Here is a 24,642-nt window from a genome sequence, read left to right as displayed (position 1 = left end):
ATCATTTAGTACAATTTATTTTAAAATATAAAAAACATCCTCAAAACAACCATAAACTGTAAAGAAATAACTTTTTCTTTAAGTTGCATGGTATCATTGCCACCCATCTAAGCTTTTGTTTCCAATATGCATATAGGATATGAGGATATACATCTCATTTTATTGTTGGAAAAGGCAAACAGACCTGAGGCAATGACAATTCCATCAGGATTTTCTTCTACAGATGTCCAAATACTTACATATGCCTATCTCCACCTTTTCTCTCTAATGATACAGCATCACTTTTAAATAGCCCTTTGTGAAAGCTATAAATGTGTATTTCCTGAAATAAAGTGATAATGTGTTCCCAAATAAGCACTCAAGATACTCTCAACAAGCTCTTAAAAATTCAACATTTCCAGTTTCCTGTCAGCCAAATTGATTTATTTCCTAAAATGTTCCTAAGTACATCTCAAACACATCTTAACTATAATCTTTCCAAAAATGGTCCTCTATTAGTCTATCATGCAAAACTGGTACACAATACATAGATTTATACATAGTTATTTAAAGAAACAAAACACTCCTTAGCTACCAACCATCTGTACTGGAATATATTTAAATACTATAACCTTTTCACTTTACCTTTTATCAATATTTCTAAACTTTAAACAACATCAAAAGATTCTGAAGCACACGGCACTTCAGATTTACTTTTCAAACAAGTATGTGTTGGATACAAATATTATAAAAACCAGAATCTCTTAGTCACAGTATATAAACAGAAATACGATATACTGAATTAGGACCACTGCAAATCTATATTCACAACAATGAGTATAGTCTTTCCAGTCCTGTTACCAATGCAATATGGCCATTTTATTATATCTCATTATTCTTCATTGCTCAAAAAACAAACTAGCCAAAATGTATTTTTTTTTTTTTTTTTGAGACGGAGTCTCACTCTGTCACCCAGGCTGGAGTGCAGTGGCACAATCTCGGCTCACTACAAGCTGCACCACCTGGTTTCATGCCATTCCCCTGCCTCAGCCTCCTCAGTAGCTGGGACTACAGGCGCCCGCCACCACGCTCGGCTAATTTTTTGTATTTTTAGTAGAGACAGGGTTTCACCACATTAGCCGGGATGGTCTCGATCTCCTGACCTCGTGATGCGCCTGCCTTGGCCTCCCAAAGTGCTGGGATTACAGGCGTGAGCCACCGCGCCCAGCCACCAAAATGTATTCTTGACAAACCAGAAATGTGTGCCAATCTTTTTTGGGAGTATAGGCATTATTGGAATAAAGTATAAAAGAATCTCTACCATCAAGCATGACATAATCTCAATGGACACAAAATGAATACTATTTCATAAAATATCTTTCTTATTTATTTATTTTTGAGATAGAGTCTTGCTGTGTCATCCAGACTGGAGTGTAGGGGCACAATCTCGGCTCACTGAAACCTCTGCCTCCCAGGTTCAAGTAATTCTCCTGCCTCAGCCTCCTGCATAGCTGGAATTACCACTACACCTGGCTAATTTTTGTATTTATTAGAGATGGGGTTTCACCATGTTGGCCAGGCTAGTCTCGAACTCCTGACCTCAGGTGATCCGCCCACCTCGGCCTCCCAAAGTGCTGTGATTACAGGCGTGAGCCACCACACCTGGTCGGTTTCATAAAATACTAAAGGAAAAATAATTTATTGATTCATTAATGACATAAGAACAGAAAAAATTTTGATAAATGAGAGACTAGTGTGGGACAAAATTCTCAGAGAATGGCAGCTTTTACATGGTATGTCACAACAAAGAAAGAACAATTTCAGATGACAGTGGAGATAGAAAACTCTGTAGCAAGACAGTCTCAAATAAGAGGGGAGTATAATGGAGCCTGACTGCCAAGACAGTTCCCTCTAGAGAGCAGAAGGGAATCGGAATAGGAAGGGTGAGGTCAGATGGAAGGTGTACTGTGAGCTCCTTCAGCGAGCAGGTCAGGTCTCATTTATCAGTGTATCTCAGCATACAGTAAGAACTCAGTAAGTGTCTGAATGAAAGAATCAATGAGAGATTGAGAAAGCACAAGGGTGAGAGACAATATCAGACACAAAAAGGAAGAGAAAGCAGAAAAACAAAAGCAGACTACAGATAAAATGGCCATGAAAATGATACAATGTCTTTATTAATTTATTGAATGAATAAATGTATGGACAAATAATTTACTTCTAAAGTCTCCCATGCTATGGAAAGGTTGGAAGGATTAGAAGTGAGGAAACTCCCCTGGGATGGATGGTAAAATTACCTTTATGAGCACAATTTCCAAAAAAATGTAGGCTAACTACAGACTACCTGAGATTGAGAAAGTCATGCTCATCGACAATACAAAAAGACTGACTACAAGTCTGAAGCATGGCGGAACACATCCACTTATTATGCACTTATTGAGTGCCTACTAAGTGGCAGCTATTACAACAAGTGATCGCTAAAAGAAATTTCCATAAGAACACATGAGCAAGCTGTGTATTTACCAAAATACATGGGTAAAACATGTCAGACGTGCTCTAATAAAGATCCCAAAAGGCATGAAAAGTCTATGAACTCCAATTAACAAATAACTCTCTAAACACAAAGCAATCTATGTTTACTCCTTGACATTTAATTTTGCTGAATTGGCTTCTGTGGGCATGTATTCATTCATCCTATTAAGTAACCTTTTTATTTACACACATTTATACATTTTTAAAGTAACTGCAAACAGTTTCAGGCCACTGATCACATACATCACAGATGACTTGGGCAAATTTTAAGACAGTGTGTACTTTTTTCCTAGTACAATGCACATGCAGAAAAGAGGTATCTTTAATATGACAAAAGTTTAGCTACGTAACTAGTGTATTAAATATTTGTCTGAAAAGACTTTCAATGTTGTCCTTCAAAAAAAGAATTCTACTGTATTAACACATTATAAATGATGAAAACCCTCTTTTTAAAAACCTCACTTAATGGTACAACGAAAGAAACAAAGGCCTGACAGTTACCATTGTTTTCATGCATCCATGAACGCAGTAAGAAAACTTTCCTGAAAGTGCCTGCCAAACATGCTTAATCCTCACCTGCAAAACTGTTCAGCCCAAGATTAAATCTTGCCTTCCTAAATGGTGGCTTTGTTAATGGGATTAGGGGCTCAGATCTGCTAGGAAGACAGAATCTAATTTAATTTTCTTGGTAGCTGTACACCAAGATTTTGAAAAATTGGAATTTAGTACAGTATGTATTTAGGTAAAAAGGTTACCAATTTGAATGACTGGAATAAAAACCAACCTAAATTTTAAATACTTTATAAACAGAAAACTATTGTAACTAAGAGAATATTAACATAAATTATTTTTTAAATTATAACTGGCATTAAACTAATTTATCTATTAAATGTGCTTTTAAAGTACTTTAAAATAATTTGTTTTCTTAAGTACAACAATACTCCTCTTATGCCTTGTTTGATCTATACATATTTTTCTGGGTAGGTCTTTTGTAGACAGTAAAAGAATAAATGTTAAACTCAACTTCCTCAAGCCTATGCCAAATTCAGAACTAAGCAGTTTCTAATTAATGGTTTAAATAACAAATTCTGAAAAATTCTTTGAACATTTGCCTTGCATACCAGTTTAAGTGTCTGCAAATTATAAAATCTTTCATATTTAATGAGAGGTTCTTTTAAATGATTAATTCTCTAGGACCAAGGCAGCCTAATGGGAATAACTAAATTTTCTCTATGCTATGTCTTATAAGCCAAATAATCAATGTTCTAGTCTGAAATGAACATTCTATTCTTAGGAAATCACCTACAGGACATATCAGGTCATTAAAATTCTAAAAATGAGGATTCAAGTGTGCACTGAATGGAGTATTTGTGCTAAAAGAGCAATACAAAGTTTTCAAAGAAAACTTTCATACCAAAGCAAGCTGAGGGGAACAAAAACATCACATTTCTAGAAAAAAAAAAAGTTACCTTAAAACCCGCTTCCTCAGTTAGCAAATATAGTGTGGAGAAGAATAATTACATAATTTCACTCAAAAACTGATCTTTGATATAAAACATGTAAACAGGAATGGATTATTAATCATAGACACATCTGACTGAGTAGGGTGAATGCTGAGTTTGCTAAACATTAGGCAGCCAAAACCAACTTACAAAAATAATTACATTTGTAGGAAAAATAAATTTATAGAATTAAGACCTTTTAAACATTTAGTTGGTAGAGTCATATCATGAAAATAAATTACAGACATGAAGTCTTCTACTATAATGCTTGTTTTGAAAATGTGATTTGATTCAACATGATTGAAATACTAGAGAACTGCATATACAGCAAATTTCACATTTGCTTATGTACAGTTTAATCCACAGAATACTACTAGGTAAACAGAGATAATTGCATTGAGCTGTTTAAACGATATATTCTATTCCTTCCTATTACCTGATCTCAGTGCAAAAAACATTTATTTTACTAATTTTCTCAACTTTTGAACTTTCACTACTAATCATATGTAATTTTCTTTTGCAGTTCTTTTGGTCATCCATAACTATGGTAATTCTTCAAGTTCTTATGCTGCTATCACCTAGGGCAAACACTCTTTTCTTAGTATATTTTGATTTTTGAACAAAAAACACCAAACCAAATCAATCTATTTACACTTATTAAAATCACAAAATCATTTTCTCATATCAATTGAAATTATAAAATGCAGTTGCTTTTTTTTTGAGATGGAGTCTTGCTCTACTGCCCAGGATGGAGTGCAACGGCCTGATCTTGGCTCACTGCAACCTCCGCCTCCTGGGTTCAAGTAATTCTCCTGCCCCAGCCTCCAGAGTAGCTGGGACTACAGGCACATGCCACCACGTCCAGCTATAAAACGCAGCTTTTAATCCTCAAAGAGATCTCAACTGTAATTCCTCATTTTGTAGATGTGGAAACAAGAGGTCCAAAGAGTATGTCATATGTTTATTTTGAGTCCTTCACATATCTTTCTCACCATAGTGAACACAGAGAATTGTAATTATTTCACATTAGAGTATGAAATTTGCAGAAATGCCATTACAAATATATCTTAATTGACACAAACTTGATCAACAGGAAAGCTAATTTAAAAGCTCTGTGAAAATTATTGAATACAGTGAATCAAAAGAACATTCTGTAAATAATTAATATTCAGACAAAATCTCCTCTAACATATACCTCCAAATAAATGAATTAGACACAGATTTTACCCACCTCCCGTATGACTTGCTGCAACTCATCTTGCTCCACATTTTTATGCATTTCCTCAGCAGCTGGCATTGATGGGAGTTTTCCATGCCCTTCTTCCACTTCAGATTTAGGTCCTACAACTTCTGGGGCTTCTTCAGCTGCATCAACTTCCTCAGAACTTTCCAAATCTGGAGGTGTCTGCACAGAGCCTGTTCTAGAAGGAGCTGTTGGCGTTAGAGCCACCGATGCTCGGAATACTTTCTTCCTTGCCACTAATGGGGTTTTGGGTTTGCCCACTGAGGCAGTAGAAGGTACTCCAGTTCTTCTGTTAGCATGAGAGGGACCAGAACATACAGAAGATGATTCTGATGTTGCCTGGGAAAAAACAGATTCTGAGCTTTCTCCAGGAGGAATTTCAAATCCCATTTCTCCAAGTCCCAGGCCCAATTCAGACTTCAGGTATGACTGCTCCTGTATCAGTTCAGTGACCTGGAGATCATAAAAAAATGTTATTCTTCTCTCTTGGAATTAAGATTGGTAGCTAAAAAGGTTAAAGTCCTGGTTGTTATTATTGCCTAAAATCATGTAATTTGTAAAGACATAAATCTATTCCATTAATTTAGTAACTACTCAATTTTATTTGCAAAAATGGTAAGTAAAATTTAAATTCCTATTGAGATGAAGCAACAAAACAGGTAAACAGAATACATAGTAGGATGAAATTTTACTTGTTACCACCAAGTGTCCAAATTACTTGTAAGGAAGAGTAACTAGTGAAAAATAGTTACTCATAGTGCTTTTGCCCCCAAATGAACCAATCTGTCTAACACAATAAAGTCAGATTTCTGTTAAAAATGTGGTCATGTTACAGCTCTAACTACCTAAAGAACCCAGGATCAAACTGTGAAAGCACATTTCTCCTGAAGTGTAAATTAAAAATCAATTTTTTTTTTTTTTTTAAGATGGAGTCTCACTCTGTCACCCAGGCTGGAGTGCAATGGCTTGATCTCGGCTCACTTTAACCTCCGCCTCCCGGGTTCAAGCGAGTCTCCTGCCTCAGCCTCCCAAGTAGCTAGGATTACAGATGCCTGCCACCAATGCCCAGCTAATTTTTGTATTTTTAGTAGAGATGGGGTTTCACCATGTTGGTCAGGCTGGTCTTCAACTCCTGACCTCAGGTGAGCCACTTGCCTCAGCCTCCCAAAATGCTAGGATTACAGGCATGAGCCACCACACCTGGCCTATTATTTTTTAAAGACAGGGTCTTGCTCTGTCACCCAGGCTGGAGTGCAGTGGCACAATCATAGCTCACTGTAACCTTGAGCTCCTGGCCTCAAGCGATCCTCCCGCCTCAGCCTCCTGAGTACCTGGGACTACAGGCACATATCACCATGCCTGGCTGATTTTTAAATTTTCTGTAGAGAAAGGGTCTCATTTTGTTGACTAGGCTGGTCTCAAACTCCTGGCTTGAAGCAATCCTTTCACCTCAACCACTTAAATAAAGTGCTGGGATTACAGGCATGGGCTACTATACATGTTTTTATGGTGCATTATCTCCTTTAGTCAGAAAGATAAATCACTATTGCAATTCAGGTGGCTTTCTAGTGGCTTCAGACAGCAACGGACTTTCAAAGACGAAAATCACTTCCAATCAACTATAATTTATCAAATTATGTATTTAAAACAAACATATATTTCATCTAAACTAGGGAAACTATGTGTCTGAAATGTTGTATCATTCCCTTCCCCAGTGATTTAAGAGGAAAGAAGCTTACTGGTTCCATTACATTCAATGGAGAAGGGCACGACAAGTTATCAGCGCTTCTACTGCCACACATTCCCTGAAAAGGTAAGAACAATATATATATATATATATATATATATATATATATATATATATATATGTATATGTGTGTATATATATATGCATGCATATATAATTATAATGTACATATATATTTTTTCAAATGGCAAGACTTTTATAATAAAATTAATTGGCTAATTAGTGCCTGGAAGCATCCCTTTATGTCACAAAGGTTACCCTCAAGTGTCACAGATCCCATAAAATGCATTATTGTGAGTTAAAACTGATACAATATGCAAAGAGGATGTTCTAGTTCTCCCGTCACCCACATACACTTCTCAGAATGATAAATCAAAACCATGTTGAAAAGTACACTCATTAGCAATACAGAACATCCTTAGTCTATGCTATACGTATATGTGTGTTTATACACAAATGTTTATTCTACTTCATTTATAGTATATACACACATAATTGTATGTGTGTATATTCATCCATTTGTTTTTAACAAAATCAAATACATTGTTAAGGTAACAAAGAATAATTCACTATTTCAGCATTTCAAAGCAACATATTCTACAACTTCAAAGATATTTGCAAAAATAAGAATACAACTGTTGAAGTTCAAATGTCATGGAAAGAAACATTAGAAGTATGAAAAGTGGTACAAAAACATGTTTCTTTTTATTCTCTTGGATATATATCTATATATTTAGGAAAATATATACGTGTGTGTGTATATATATATGAAAATATACAGGTATCATTTGATTCCTTTAAAAACAAATGGAAAAGAATCCAAAATAAAGAAAAAGTTTAAAAAGAACACTTTAAAGGCATGAAAGAAAAAAAAACTGAGCAAAATATGCATCTGTGTTCTCTGCAGTTACATGCAACAATTAAAATTTACATTAGTCATATGTTAATTCACTATCATTTTTCCTTTAAAAACCCTCAACTTTCGTATTAACCCTTATTCTTTCCTATTATTAAAATTTATCATTAAAAATTTTCAACATGTTTCTAAAGATACTATTTATGACAATTATTACAAATTGTACATTCAACTGATTTGTGGGAAAGCTCCTTAAACAGTATGCATGCTTTTAATACCATTAAAATAAATGACTTGAAATGAAGGCACAAGTCCTAAATTATTGGAACATTATAAATAAACCTTTGGTGAAAACTCCAACCACCCTCCAGGTAGCATACCATGAGTGCGGAGGAGCGGAAGGGTGAAGGCATGCGCACAGCACGAAGCTGCTCCTCCAGGCCCAGCAGGCGCTCCTCCAGCTGCAGTTCCAGGTCCTGAAGTTCCATTCGGACTGAATTTCTCAAACCCTGGAGCTGATCAACTTCAAACCTATTGGTATGGTGAAGGGCACAAAGTTTGAAAAATGCAGTTTGGAGATTCCTAATCGCAAATCTTTCAACAACTACTATATGCTAACAGAAGGTACGGAAATCTTAGGTTCTAGAAATTAGTACAACATCAACTACAATAGGTGTATCCACAAGGACATTGGTCTTTCTTCCCCTATCCTCTCACAAATATCTCAAACACAGGAAAGCCGGTTACAACCACCCTTAGGATACTGAAGGCACCCAAGTTTACTTAGTAAAACACTATCTATGACTAATTTTATCTACACTGGTTCACAAAACAGATACAAGGTACACAGCAGTAGAATCAAAACCTAATTTTAAAAAATATAAGTTGAGAAGACTTTGAATGAAAAGCTTTTTGAGGTGTGCTAAGACAAAATGAACTTTTACCTCTCCTCCTCAGTCATATGATGATAAACCATGGTTTGCTGACGCAGCATTGCCAATTCTAAATCCATCATTTGTGTTCTAAACAAATTCAGGCTCCGCCTCATTACCTGGAGCTCCTGAAAAGTATTCTAGAATGCAATATAACAAAATTACACTTCTAAATTCTACAAATTATTTTGGAACACAAAGATGTAAGAAAGAACTTACTTCATAAAGAGGTAGAACAGATGATTTCTGAGTACTATATGGAGCAGCAGCAGGATCAGGTCCTCTCATCATAGGGTACTTCAAAAAGTAAAAGTAGGATTAAAATCAATGTTAAAGTGAATACTTCCAAATCACTTAAGGGGTTAAAAGGCAGAATTTGGGGCCTATATATTTTTCTCTAAGACAAAAGGATCCAAAAAACCTTCATATTGTAAGCAGGAAAAAAGAAATCAGTTCCCAATGACACCTAGTACTGCTAGCTGTTCCAGGTATAAGTCAATCTATGTGGGAGGAGGAGGCGAAGGAACATACATAGTTCACATCTATTTCTTTCAGGACTTCCCTCTTGCCTTGCGAAATTAAAAAAAACAAAATCAAAACGCAAAAATGTAGAAGCCATTGCAAATATCATCATGAGATTATAGTGATTATTAACTTTGCTGGAGAGCAAGCAATCATTGTCGTCTTTCTCAGACATCTTAGCATTTCCTATATGCCGCTATTTTAGGCAGTGAGATAAAAACATAAAAGGTATTCCCAGCCTTCAGGTGTTCTCACAGTGTAAGGAAAAATAAAGGAAATTTTTTAAAAATTCTAATACTGTGGAAGGAGTGCTATGATGGACACACAAAAATTCAGATTACGTGAACTTTCCCAAAAGTGGTCACACTACTTGAACTGAGCCTTAACAGTAAATAGGGCTTGATTATGCAAAGAAAGGCAAAGGCTGGGTGATCTAGGTTAAAAAAAAAAAAAAAAAAAGTGGCTTGTAGTCCCAATACTTTGGGAGGCCAAGGCAGGAGGATCACTTGAGCCCGGGAGTTCAAGGCTGCAGGGAGCTGTGATCACACCACTGTTTCCAGCACTCCACGTGGGCGACAAACAGAAACTTCATCTTTTTATTTTAAAAAAAGAAAAAACAAAAAATCAGCATGTGCAGATACCTAAGAACACACAACTGTTTTAGAGACCTGTGCACAGCTACGGAATGAGGCTGGAGAGATAGTCAGAGACCACATCATAGAAAGTATCTGTCCACTAGTGTAGGGTGGGGTAGGCATGGGGAGATTTATTAGCTGAGTTATTGCTGGGACATCCAGGAGAAAGAGACCACAGCTGGAGCAGAAGAACAAGGTGGCCTAGAAAGAAAGACGCACCACAGTACTGGTGGACAGGGCCCTGGAAATCCCCAGCTTGACATAATCACAGCTGCAAGTTCTGTCACAGACACAACTATATTTTGTAAGGAGGAACAAGAAACACCCACATTCTGTTTAAACAGAAAACTGTTAGGGGACAATTGTCATGAGGATAAAACTTACAGTTAAGAGAAGGTATATCTTATTATAACTTGAGATGTTACAGCTTTGATTTTTACTTTCCAAGTGGCTCCCTGTCTACTATGTCATGATAAGAGGTCTATTACATTCATTCTAGGCCTCCTGACTCTTCGTTGAATGCTCTCATGACTATATTACATTGTCATTTTCTTCAATCCCTCAATTGTCTAAATATGATTCATTCAGAGAGAATGTTCAAGAAAATGTAAAAGGCAAAACTGAAGACAATGTACTTATTTTCAAAATTTTTTTGGGAAAATTATTTCCAGTCCACTAACAAATCTGAGAATGACTTTAAAAGTGACAAGACATACAGAGCATTTTAAATCAAATTCACACTTTACCTGATTTGTTATTTTCTGGTCTAGAGTAGTTCCAGTCTTTGAGTCCAGTGGAAGTAGACTAACTCTGTGCACGGCATCGAGGGTCAGTAGGTGAAGAGGAAAGCTTAGTCAGAGAGCTACGAGCAGAACCAGGAGGATGTGGTGCCACAGAAGCCAACAGGGAGAAAACTTGGAAAAGGAAAAGGTAGTCAACATGTTCAAACAGCAGAGAGAAAGAGAGAAAGAACTTTAAGAGGGAAGATTTTTTAATAATAGAAATGACTTGACAAAAGATTCTAGACCAAAACAAAGACAATGGATGATAGACTAAAAATGCGAGGATACTTAACGAGCAAAATCTCTCCTCTTGGAAAGGAGACAGACTTATGAGCAGAGAAATCGACTTTGATCAGGGTTAGTTACAGCTTCTCCCTTGAAACAGGAGGGAAGATAGAAAAGGAAGGCAGATGCAGATAAGTCTAGACACGTCAGAAAATAAAGCTGAGGTAGTTCATACTTGATGTGTCTTAGCTTCTCTGTGAATTAAAAAGTGCTCAGAGCAGTAAAAGAAAAAAGCTAATAAAGATATACTTTTTCTCATACCTGTGAAAGATTCTGCAGTGAGTTTCTAATATCATGTAATACTCTTCGCAACTGCATTTCTATGGCTGAAGGAGGATTCACAGAGCACACTCGGTAAGGGTAGGTGGCATGTCTATGTGAGTAAGGACACCCGAAAGGGGAAGCGAAGGCGCTACAAGTAGCCCCTGATATGTTGGGAACACTGTGAGTGCTCAGAGTTCTTGTGTGCTCACACAGGGGCCTTTCTTGCCACTCAGAGTGGATGGAATGAAGGGAGCAGGTAGACTGAGACATTGGTGGTGGAGCAAGCCGTAAACAGGTAGGAGTCCTTCCATGATGGCATTCTTCTACCCGCGGCGCCTCACTCTGGGGGGCTTCTTCTTTCTTCACAGATGATGGAGAGATGAAAATGGTCGATTTAACTAAAGACTGACCATCATGTTCCATCGCCCTCTTTTCCAATTCCTGCTCCTCTTCAGGTGTGTACTTATAGGTGAAGGAAGGTGGGCTGCATCTGGTCTCTTTTCCTGGAGATAATCGAACATTGACAGAGGACACAACCCTTACTGGGCTCAATAAGGTGGTTGGTAAAGACTGAGACCTTCTTAGAGGATAGCCAACTTTTGCAAATAAGTACCTTTGTTTTAACAAATCTTTTGATTTTAGCAGGCTACGCCCCATCCTTTGATTAGACAGAGTGCAAACCTTCATTTGAGCTCTTTGCAAAGCTGTATTAACTCTGTCCACAGAAGAGGGAGGCCCAGTTGTATTTTCAGAGCTCATATCACTGCATTTAGCTTCAATAGAAGCCAATGATTTCAGAATATGGTGTGTGGTATACTGAGTAAATTCACATTCACTGCTTTTATCCACATCACTTTCAGCACTTGCTTCCCTCAGTAGCTCTACTGTCTCTGCTGGAAACAAATCCTCTTCCACTTCAGTAATTTCAGTAACACGATCCCCTGGACTACAGGTGGACTGTTTAGTTCCTGGATTCTCAATGGTGTTGCACTGAGGGAAATCCTGGCTACCTGATTTTCTTCTGTCTGCAATTGCTGCTGCCTTCTCTAGTCCCTTCTGAAGAGGGACGAGAGACTCCTCCTCTGATTCATTAAAATAAGGCTGGTCTTGTGCTGTTGGTGTGGCAAGGTCTTCACCAAGTGACGTAACTGTTGTCTCACTGTCACAACTATCAGCACTACTCCCCATAGCCTGCAAGGACTCCTGAACCTGTGAAAAGAAAACAGGTGGAAAGATGAAGAATATATGAAAGAAGAGTCATTAACAAAATACCAAACCAACATAGTGCTTCTATAATTTCACTGTCTCCACCGCAGCTGTGGCCCTGCAGTTGCTCAAAATTGTTTTATTGCTCCTGAGCAGCAACCACATCCCTCCTTCCTCTCACTTTCTCACAAAGATTATTTCAGAACTTCACTGTTTTCCTAAAATTCCCTTTCCAACAACCTCCCCCTTTCCTTTCAATACAACACACTGACTCATAGAGAAAATGGACAAACACTTCCTAACATTCTTCCCCAACATCTATAAACTTCCTTGTATCTCTCCCCATCATTCCCTCCTTCTCTCCATTCTGAAAGGAAACTCAAAGCGAATCCCTCCAACCTGGGTTCCTGATCATATCCTCTCCAAGACCAGGGTATCTCTCCAGTTTCATCCTGGATTTTTCTGAATCAATTCTTCTCTTACAGTTATTTCCCTTAGCTGAACACCTTCCCCAAGTCATTTCATGTTATTATAAAAAGACAAAAAGACCCCTCACTCTTAAGCTGTCATTCATATTTGAAAACCAGTCATCATTCCTATCTTTTCTTCCACACCTTCTGAAAGTTTCTCCTCCATCTCCCAGTGTTTCTGTCCACTTAATTATTCTTTCTCAGTGAACTTACATATGCCTCTTGTCTGTTTACCCCTTAAACGCTATGTTCCTAAAGGCTCTTTGGGAGTTTTCTCATCCCAATTTTCTTTAGAATTTGCTTAAAAAATGTTTCAAATGCTTTTTGTGTGCATTCTGTGTACTCTACATATAGATTACATGCTTCTTGAGGATAAAGATGTGCCTGTTCTCTGGGTTATCTCACACAACCTAGTGTAAAAATCAGTATAACACTCACCAAGCTATAGGTCCACAATTAATGTCAGTTATTAAATAGGCAAAACAATTACTGTAAAATACTGAAATACAATGATGGTTAAAAAAATAAGAAAAACAACAGACAAAACAGATTAATGATCACAATAATCTCTGTTTACTGGTGGTCCAAAAATTAAGGGGAAGATAGCTATTTTTAAAAACATATTCAGAGAAAAGAATTAATGAAATCTAAAATTTATGGTCAAATGCTTAGATAAAATCTACATGCCAGGAGTTTTGTTCTGTCACTTGAAAAATAAAGATTACACAGACCCAATATTAAAATATATAGTAATAGAAAAATCACCTTAAAATGAGGAAGTTAACCATAGTGCCTATTAGAACAGAAAATTTTACCTGAAGATGATTAAGGGATAGGCAGTCTGTAGAATCTTCAGCAAAACCACTGCTATCGGAATGCTGACTTGCAGTACGTAACAGATGATCTATGAATAAAAAAAAGTGGCTATAAGAAACTACTAAATAAGACTTTACTGAGAGCAATATTACTACAGATATACGATTGCCAGCAGATATAAGATACACAATATTTGGCTGCTTCTTAGAAAAATATGCATTACTTATGCAAAATTATGGCTTCAAAGTACAGGAGGTAACTCAAATTCAGACAAAAACTGTATCAGATCTTCTATCAGAATCTCTTGGCATTTGCTCATTAATTAAGCTCTAATTATAATCTATTTCGGTATATCCAATCAATGTCTTATCCTTGGAGGAAAACTGGATGAAGTAAAAGATGGCTCTAATAAAAACAGAAGTCCCAAAGTAAACCATTTCCATTATGTAAATATGTAAAGATACTTAGGTGGTAAATTTAGAAGTTCATATAGAGAGTACAGTGTGTAAAGATTTCTATTATCTTCCCGATTTAAGAAATACAGTTAGGGCTGGGCGCAGTGGCTCATGCCTTAATCCTAGCACTTTGGGAGGCTGAGGCAGGTGGATCACGAGGTTAGGAGATCGAGACCATCCTGGCTAACAGGGTGAAACCCCATCTGTACTAAAAATACAAAAAATTAGCTAGGCACGGTGGCGGGCGCCTGTAGTCCCAGCTACTCGGGAGGCCGAGGCAGGAGAATGGAGTGAACCTGGGAGGTGGAGCTTGCAGTGACCCAAGATCGTGCCACTGCACTCCAGGCTGGGCGACAGAGCAAGACTCCGTCTCAAAAAAAAATAAATAAATAAATAAATACAATTAAGGCCAATAAATTAAATAATCTGAAATGAAAGCATACTTAAATGTCTCTGGTGTTTTATGATGTTTTAAAATGATGCAAATGTATAAGGTATGAAACAATTCTTTCATAAAAATTACATAAAACTCAACCAAACAGGTTCAACTACAACATAATATTGTTAATCTTATAAAATCTTTCTGCTTATTTTTCTGCCTCAAAATTCTAATTCTTGGTTAGTATGATCTATAATGTTTTACATAAGTAAAAAGGCCAACTAAGCATAGCAAGTATGTTCACATTCCATCCACACTACAACTACCACAATGGGAGAGACTGTACAGTTCCTACATTCATCAAGGCAGAGGCTTCAAGAGACAGCAAAGTTCTGCAGAACTTCAAAAGCAAAAGGCTAAATAAAGTGTGTTTACCAAAACCATATTCATTTAAGATATGAACCACATAGAAAAAGAGCCAGATAATATAATTAAATAAAATTTAAAATCTATTAAAGTCAACTTGGTTTGAAAAATACCTCACTATAGACTGTTTCCATGGAATACATTTTTCCCATTAAAAATTTAGAATAATTCTGTAATATCATTTTGATAGTAACAAGACTGCAAAATGAAATATAAGGAATTATTTCATATCCTTGATAAGCCTAGGTAAATTGGAATACTTGTGAAACTGAACTGCAATAAGCTGTTACCACCAGTACTGATAAGGCATTATATTACTTGGTAAAATGATTACTGTCTTATGCTACAGCAGTTATCACTATAATTATGTATTTTCATGTCTTTAAACTAGATTGTGAAACTTTTGAAGGCAGAAACTATTCCTCTTTGTATCCCAGTACCTAGAATAAGCTGACAATAAATGTTTGCTGACCTTAATCAATGATACCTATTTCCTTAAAGCAACAAAAGAATAATGCAGTCATTTAAATGGTTTAGAAGTGAAACTGTCTATCTGGCTAGGCAAGGGCAGGTGCCTGAGAGTGCAGGGAAGACAGAGTGAGCAGCTCTGACTGGTTCTCTCTGCTAAGGTATGTTTTATCTGCAAGAGAGTACAGTCTGTGCCAAGTTCACCTCACAGTTGCTAAGCCCTGTCTAAGTACACACAGTTTAGGTCACAATGCAGGTAGACTGCTTAGACTTCAGAGCAGGTTAGGGGCAATGAGTAAAACAAAGAGGCCTAGGTTCAAGTTCTTGCTGTGTTTCTCATCATAAGCAATAGCTTCTCTCCTCTGCAAAATGAGATAATAATAATTCTTCTATCTATCTCACAGGGCTACTTCAGAAACTAAGCAGAATGTAGGGGAAACTATTTTGTAAACCATGAATCACAATCTAGGTTCTTTAGTCAGACATTTCTGTTTCCAAAAACATAGCTCTCAACAGAAAAAGATGGAACTATAAAAAAGGATTAGATCTCTGTCCTAAAGATACAATATATGATTTCTAATTAAAAACTAGGAAGTTAGAGGAAACATTAAAGTGAGAAAAATATCTGGAAACTTTGTCTAGTATCATCATAAAGAAACCGAACAACTGTCTGTCTATTCTCTGCTAGACTAAAGAAAATATTGTATGTCTTCTTTAATAAGAAAAATGTTGAACTTTTCTCAACATACCTACCGAATACTAACTGGTAACATACATCAAGTCACTAAACCTCTCTGGGCTTCAGTATGTAAATCTTGGACTGGATTTGAGATTAAGATAATTTTGATTTCAAAAGTCCTATTATCAAACTGCTATATGCATTTTTACTAAACTTTTGAAGTAAATATATTACCAGTGTTTCTAACTCTGCAGTTATGATCAATCTAAGATACTCACATAGGATATAGGCTACTTTTCAAAATGATGAAAACACTATGTTGTTCTCTCTTCTCTCTCATGCACACAGACACACAGAACCATTTTACTGTTAATTTATAAAAATCTGACTAAGAAAAGGAAAAAACCCAGATATGAATATAAACCACATCTAATCATTCCTACCACAGGGATCTTGCTCTTAAAACACCTTCAAGTAATTTTATTGTTTTCTTATCCTCCTTTTAATGCATGGCAAGCTGCTTTTTCCAATGTATCCCCTGTCTACCCATCTAAAGCAAAGACTTCTTAATGACCATGAACTCAGCTCAGAAACACATACATAAATTTATGAACTTAAAAGGCGAAGAAAATAAAATAGTAAAGTTCATTTTGGAGTCTAACCAGATCTGCAGTGACCGAGAGTGAAGCTCTTGTTTCTTAATACCATATTGCAATAAAAGAAAAAAATTTATGCAAATTGTCCCCTGTGAAGTAATTTCAGAGATCAGGGGACAACAAACATGTAATTTCCTATTCTAGGAACATACATACGAATCTTTGTTTAAAAAAAAAACAGGGTGGTTCAGCATGTGTAAAGTTTCAAAAATAAACAGTCCTACCTTCAGTGGTCATTTTCACTTCTTCCTCTTTGCCTTTCTCTAAAGCTCAAAAGCTTTGTAAATCCAAAGATCAGACATTTTTGTTGTTGTTGTTGCAAGTTAAAAGTGAAAGGAATGGATTCAAAGGTTCTTTGGTCAATAATTAATAATTTAAGAGAGGAACAGTATCTACAACCACTCACCTTCGACCCATAGTTTGAATTTAACTAGCTTTAACTATTGCTAAAAAATTGGTGGTTTTTGCTACAGGAATATTCATGTGTTATACCTAGGAGCTATATTTATATAGTGAAACACCAAAGATAGATACTACCAGTATATTTTTCAGTCATAACAATGTAAAAGGTAATCCTAATCCATTGCTCTATCACTTCCCAACTAGCTCTTACGCAATAGTGTAAAATACTTAGAGCACACAAAATTTTGTAAAGAGGTCATTCCAGAATAAGCAAACTGATTAGCAAACTAATTTTTAAAAAGTCTTTTAAAAAATACAAAAAAAAGTTTTACAAACAATAATGAGTCATGCCTACCTGTGTGTGTTCTTTACCTTTTCACACTCATAAATACTACTAATACTGATACATAAAACCCCTTTTCCAAATCAACTAATATTTGATAATGTGCTCAGAACTAGTGGATACTGGTCCACTTACCTCTTTTCGACTTCGTAAGACCTAGCTGGTAAGTGGCTGGAACATGAGGAGCTTCTCCCTCCGTACTTTGAACCTAAAAGAAGAGAGAGTTTTAAGTAGTTAAAACCAAATGAATCTAAGGCAAACAACTATAACTTCTTGAATAACCATCTATTAAACAAATCAACCTAACTCAAGTGCACCAAAACATTATATATATATTCAAACTTTAAGAAATCTGACCTCAAAATTATTAGAATGCTCCACAACTAAATTTTCTGATCTATTTTCCAGTTAACAACAGCACTCAAGTTTGTAGCAAAGAAAAATAACTGATGGAAATTAGTGCATCAGACGTGCACTAGCTTCCATCATTTTACCCTGTAACGGTTAGTTCTTAAATAGTAAAGAACATCCTAGTCAAGTGTGCAAACTAGCCCAACATATGGGTTTTCAAACTTGAATAAATTTTAATAACTTCTTCATTCAAAAAAAATGTTGCTATTACATGAAAAACAGATCCATAAGGAAAAGTTCTCTAAACGTTAAACTTCAAAGTAGGGTAAATCCCAGGAGAAACACTAATACACTCACTGCAGCACATCATGACCAACACACAGTTTGAGGTAATTATAAGTCTTGCATCTTTGAAAATAGAACACAGTGCTACCACTGCAGAATTTCTAAATTCCCTCAAACTTTCAGGTATCAAAAATTGCTCATGTGTACGACTGCTTTGTCCTGAAATTCTTTCAAGACATAACTTGGGAGCTGTACATGGAAAAGCAGGTTTCATTACAGAACTAAAATAATGAAAGATATTAAGCATAAATCTTCCCTGAAAACACTGTTCAAAGAACATATCAAACTCAGTTGTCTTTTTGTGTTTATTTTTCTATCTGCACAAATACATAATTTAGAAATTTTCAGATTCCTAAATCATCACCTCCACCCCACAAACACTCTGTCTATTCTAACATAATTAACTCTATGTCAACATTAAATACATGGGGAATGGGCAAGATGCACAATAATTTCTGTCACTTTATTCCGTAATGATTGGTTCTTAAATCATAAAGAACATCCTAGTAAAGTGTGGTACCTAGCTGAACATATGGGTTTTCAACCTTGAAAAAAAAATCAGAGTGCTAATAGTTAATACATTTTAGGGAAAACTCTGGTAGTTTTTAGTTATGAAGCTATTCAAGAATAAGAAATATTCGAAAGGTATAAGAGTGAAATAACCAACATTTTTAAAAGCCCAAAGGTTAAAGATAGTATTACCCAATTTAAGATATCTTTGCTCTATATAGCTCCATGAACCCAAGTTTATGAATCTTTTGAAAACTGAAAGCAAACTGCTCATGCAAAACCATCACCTGTAGATCAGATATATAAAATAGATTCTACTATTCTTTGTTATTATGTTAAAATTAGAATAATTCTTCAAAGCAGCAGATACATGTTCAACAGGAAAACCATTGTCTTGTATGCAAGGGAACAATGTGCGTTTTCTTTTTATATTCAACAAAAGGTCTATTATTAGCTTCTATTCAGGCTCGATCTACTTCAAGTAACTTTGTGTAAAGTAAATATCAACCAGATCAAAAAATTATAAGAGAATTCCAATGCCTCTTCATTTATGTCCTAGGAATACTGGCTTAGGCACAGCATTAATATACCAAATCTCTCACTGTCATATTTTTTAAAAATTTAATCTATTTATTTATTTTGAGACTGGGTTATGAAACTGGGTAATTTTTGTATTTTTGGTAGAGATGGGGTTTTACCATGTTGCCCAGGCTGGGGTCTCAAACTCCTGGGCTCAAGTGATCCACCTGCCACAGCCTTCCAAGTGCTGGGATTACAGGTGTGAGCCACTGCACCCGGCTGCTCACCTTTAAATACAGAATTATCACATATTCTATTTCCTTAGACTTATGAAATTAATCACAAAATAACATGGCTTTAATAAACACATATCATCAGCGTTCTATTCTTCAAGATGCTACTCAATGGCAAAAACAAATCTACTCTCTCCTTTCACTACAAACTCCATAATTAATTGCAAGAAAGGAACACTTCAAAAAGCTGAGACGGTCATATTTTACTAATAAAAATACTAAAGTTGGGATTCTTCTTGTTTACTCAGTAAAATCAGAGTACCCACTTGCTGAAGAGAGAAACACACATGCTAGTGATAATGGGTGAATTTCTTATTTTATTATTGGTCACAATTGTGCAAAAGAAGGCAGTCAAATTTGAGATGGGGTACACCACAGAGAATTATGAAGCAAATACAGAACACAGAATTTAGATTTATGTGACAAGATTTTCCCTATTCAGTGGTTTCAAATGTTCCAGAGAATTCTGGTCATCTGCTATAAGCAGCCTTTCATAATTAACAAGAATAGCCAAACAAAACTGAATTAGAATGATGGGTAATGGGTGTTCATGATATTATTGTCTCTAATCTTCAGGTAAGTTTGAAACTTTTCATAATAAAACCGTTTCATAATTAAAAAAAAAAACGAAACACTAAACCAAAGTGATAAAATTGCTTGGTCTCAATGTTTTGGGATTTAAAGATGAAAAACAGCTTTAGAATAACCCACACATTTGGGTTACTTCATTTAAAAAAGTTTTCATGAAACAATGAATGTATCTTTCTAAATCACTGTTCTGCTAAAATGACAGGCACTCACTTTGGTTTCTTTCTCTTGTTTAAAAAATGTACTCTTTGTTTCAGTGAACCACTTTGGTTTCTTAACAGCTGTCATGTTTACCTTGACTAAGAGGGATCTTCTAGGCACAATACTACTGTACTGTATTCCACAGGACAGCAATACATGGATGTTCTAACTCAAATAACCCTTCCTCCAAAGTTTAAAAAGAGACTGTATAGCTGTCGTCATTGAATAAACATTGTATATCAAAATGGTTTTCAAAGAAAATCAAAACTAGAGCTTTAGAAATTACAATTCTAATTTTTAATGACAGCTCAAAAAAATGTCAGAGGAAATCATTCTTTTTCCAAAGTAGTAGCATGGTGCTGTGCATCAGATGATGAGTTCTTGCACAATGCCTGACCATACCAACATATCTGACCTTTAGCAAGTTGTATAGTATAGTCATAAGTAACCTGAATTCAAGTCTTATTCATGCCACTTACTGGCTAATGGCCTCTGACAATTATCTGCGATAAATATCCATATTTTTTTTCCTTTTTTTATTTTATTTTTTTGAAACAAGGTCTCGTTCTGTTGCCCAGGCTGGAGTGCAGTGGTGGAATCATGGCTCACTGCAGCCTCAACTGCCTGGGCTCAAGTGATTCTCCCACCTCAGCCTTTGGAGAAGTGGGACTACAGACATGCACCACCATGCACAGCTATTTTAAAACTATTTGTAGAGACAAGTCATGCTACGTTGCCCAGGCTGGTCTCTAACTTCTGGGCTCAAGTGATCCTCCTGCCTCAGCCTCCACACAGTGCTGGGATTACAGGTGTGAATCACCATGCTCAGCCTCAAAATTAAAATTAACAGCAAAATTAAAATTAAAATTAAAATTTCTACCTCACAGGTCCTTGGGGTGATCAAATGTAACTATAAGTCAAAGTACTTTGAAACAGTAAAGTAGTAAGAGTGTACAACAGGAGATCCTCCTCTGCCATCCTCCACTGACACCCGCTGTGCTCCTTCCCCCTGTGAAGCACTGATACCAAAAGGAATATTATAGCCCTCAGAAAGATGGTGAAGAACCACTGCTATAAAACAATATCAAATGAGGGAGGGGATGCTTTCTCATTTGTAAAGGGAAGAAACTAGAAAATGAATTAAAGTATCTCTTTCCATACCAGTTTATTCTATAAATTACTTGCAAATGTTTATCTTAAACAAATACTATCGAGTTTTACACGTACACACAAAAATATCATTTATTTTTACTGTCAGGTAAATCTTTTTTTAATAAAAATTAACTAAGGTCTTTTAGGTAAATATCAAATAAGAAAATAGTGGTTAATTGGGCTTTAGAGTAGCAGATATCTGTGCATGTCATAGGTTAGAGTTCATATTCCAGAGCAGGCTTATCTTCAAAACATATACAGTTACATTTAAAAGGCCAAAGGAACAACTTAATTATCTGTCAGATATCTGATTGATGTGGGATTATTTTAACTCAGACCAATAAACATAGAAAAATCCTGAAACAGCTAAAAATGAGTAGTCAAGTACATTAGTTAAATCAATAATTAGTATGAAGACACGATTAGAAACAGTTACTAACACATCAGTAGCTTAAAAAACATTATGTGTATATCCAATAATGGTTATATTTAAATAAAAATTCATTTATAGGTCAAGAAGACCACACAATCAACTGCTTACAGAAATGCTGAGATAAAAGTTCTCCTTCTTAAGTTTTTCCTTTACATCTAAAAGATGAACATCTGCTTGAAAAGGATCATTTTGGTTTAACTTGTGAATCATTCACACTACTAATCTATGGCTTCAGAGAGTTACCATGACGTATTCAAAATAAGCCATTCAAGAAGAACACAAGAATTAATGAAGCAAGTCATATGGAAGAATTAGAAATTCAAGAATAGGGTTTAATAACTTTTTATAAACAGTTATAGGCTTGGTGCGGTGGCTCACACCTGTAATCCCAGCACTTTGGGAGGCCGAGGTGATCAGATCATGAGGTCAGGAGTTTGAGACCAGCCTGGCCAACATAGTGAAACCCCATCTCTACTAAAAATACAAAAAATTAGCTGGGTGTGGTGGTATGTGCCTGTAATCCCAGCTACTCAGGAGGTTGAGGCAGGAGTATCACATGAACCCAGGAGGCAGAGGTTGCAGTTAGCCAAGATTGCACCACTGCACTCCCGGGCGACAATGCGAGACTCCGCCTCAAAAAAAAAAAAAAAGAAAAACAGAAACATCGTTATAAACATTCATAACTATTTTAAATAGTCTACAAGACACTTTATAAGGCAAGTTGACTTTTAACTGAAAGTCTCTGGCCTTTTCTTTTTCTAACATAAGAAATAGACACTTTCATTGTACCAGGCCAGGATCAGTCTCATCATCTATTTAGCTCTCTTTACATTTAAGTATTTTGTCTCTTTGCTTCTGGTGACTGTGGGATCTTACCTCCCGTCTCAGATGGATTAGGCAGCTTCATGCAGTCAACGTATCTGCAACATTTTCTCCTTCCTAGCTTCCCAAAGCAGCTCATGCTCAGATAATCTTTCTGAGAACTGATTTACTGAGACAGAGGGAGCTCTAACTTATATTTACTCACGGTTTTCACAAGAAAATTCCCAGCAAGAATCAAACCTCATGGAAAGAGGTCCAAAAGAAAAATAGTAACAAACTACACTGAATAGGATCTAAAAGTCAGTTTCAATAAGATTGTTCTCTTCATTTGTCAGTATGATTCAAGTGTTTGGGAGAAGAGGAAATTAAAGTTAACACATTATTTCCTTTCTTTATCCATTGTTCTACAAGCTCTCTTTAATGTTCCCTTAGGGATGAAAACACAATTCCAGGAGGTTTTTATCCATATTTTAAATATATCTGAAGACACATTATTTTCTTTAAAATTCCCCGTATTTACAATGTAGCTATGGTCGACCATAAATTCATTTAAAAAAAAAAAAACTCCCATTATTCTTCCACCAATGCATGTAATCTTGTACTTCAAAAAAATGTTCACATCAATGCCACATTACTTTCTTCATTAACCTTTTTTGCCAGTAGAGGGGGCAAAAAAACCCCAAACTATCATTAAAGGTTAACTTGCCACAAAAGTACACCTAGCACTTTATACGTGTTTTAAAAACCAAATTTTGTGTATGGCATCTTAAAAAATTTTAAAAACTATAGTTTAGAATTCAGGAATTTTAGAAATTAAAAATGAACTTCCTTGACTTCTTTGAAGAGTGACTTACTTGAAAATATGAGTGTTGTTCATTCGGAGTCACCAATATCAGATTTGCAATTACCTAACATAATTTGTTGAGATCTTTATGCTCTGCTATTGTATTAAACAAGGAAATTAACTGCCATATCTAATTGTCATAGAAGAAGGGCCCTAATGGTAGGCAAAAATTTACACTTTAATTATGAGTGCTGGAACAAGTTTAGACCAAAACAAAGTCAAAAAGGAATCAGAGTGAAATAGAACAAACAGAGGTTTTAATGTAGTCATCACAGTCATCTTCCACAATCATTATGATGAGAAATAAATTATACCAGGAGGTAAAAAGATAGAAGAAATATAAATATATACAAAGAAATAAAAGAAAAAAGCTTAAAAGAAAATGTAAAATATTCCAAGGTGCTGCTCCTACTCCCTTTTTATTTCACTATTCAGTTGTAATTAAAGTATGAACAGACCACAAAAAAGGCAAAAATCTGTATCAGCAACTGAAATTTTACAATAAATGAAAAATCTTCACTAATGTGAGGGAGGGAGAGAGAGAGAGAGACACTCACCTAAGAGGACATTTATGAGCTGAATCAATTATTTCATTTTCTAATTCCTTAAAATAATGGTGTGTGATGTTAAAACTACTGTGAACTAGTACTAAAACGCATCTAATGTAATAAATTACAAAAGACAAATTGCGCATTATATAATTTACAGCCACAACTCTTCATCAGCATACATATGCCTCAGTTTCCTCATGTATAAAATGAGACCACTACTATGTGCCTCATAGACTGCAATGAAGTACTTCAAGAGCCAAGAACAGTGCCCAGCACAGGGTAGATGCTTGGTAAACATCAGTTTTCCTGCCCCAAGCTATTCAGCTCCTACTATTCAGAAGCAGTTTTAGCTGAACCTCATTCAAAATAAGTATCTTTTATCTTTTCCAATTAAAAATTTATGCTAACTATCAGGTATATTACTCGACACAAATAACAAGTAACCAAACATTGG

General features: G+C 35.8%; 1 protein-coding gene across 6 annotated transcripts in view; it reads right to left on the bottom strand.

Moving 5' to 3' along the window:
* The window catches only part of ITPRID2 (ITPR interacting domain containing 2), a 126,726-nt gene that overhangs the window by 2,777 nt on the left and 99,307 nt on the right, over positions 1–24,642 (bottom strand). For 4 of the 6 annotated variants that reach the window (XM_054548821.2, XM_063712587.1, NM_001374233.1 and 1 more), the window contains 8 exon segments: positions 17,715–17,787; positions 13,771–13,859; positions 11,277–12,488; positions 9,011–9,088; positions 8,804–8,931; positions 8,240–8,390; positions 6,996–7,061; positions 5,245–5,709 (listed from right to left, as the gene is read on the bottom strand). In XM_054548821.2, coding sequence (XP_054404796.1) covers positions 5,245–5,709; positions 6,996–7,061; positions 8,240–8,390; positions 8,804–8,931; positions 9,011–9,088; positions 11,277–12,488; positions 13,771–13,859; positions 17,715–17,787 — 2,262 coding nt within the window. 6 annotated transcript variants of the gene reach the window in all.

This window comes from Pongo abelii, chromosome 11, assembly GCF_028885655.2.
Source record: "Pongo abelii isolate AG06213 chromosome 11, NHGRI_mPonAbe1-v2.0_pri, whole genome shotgun sequence".
In the NCBI taxonomy this organism is placed as follows: domain Eukaryota; kingdom Metazoa; phylum Chordata; class Mammalia; order Primates; family Hominidae; genus Pongo; species Pongo abelii.
Note: the sequence above shows the minus strand (reverse complement) of the source record. Positions and strands in the feature narration are given on the sequence as shown.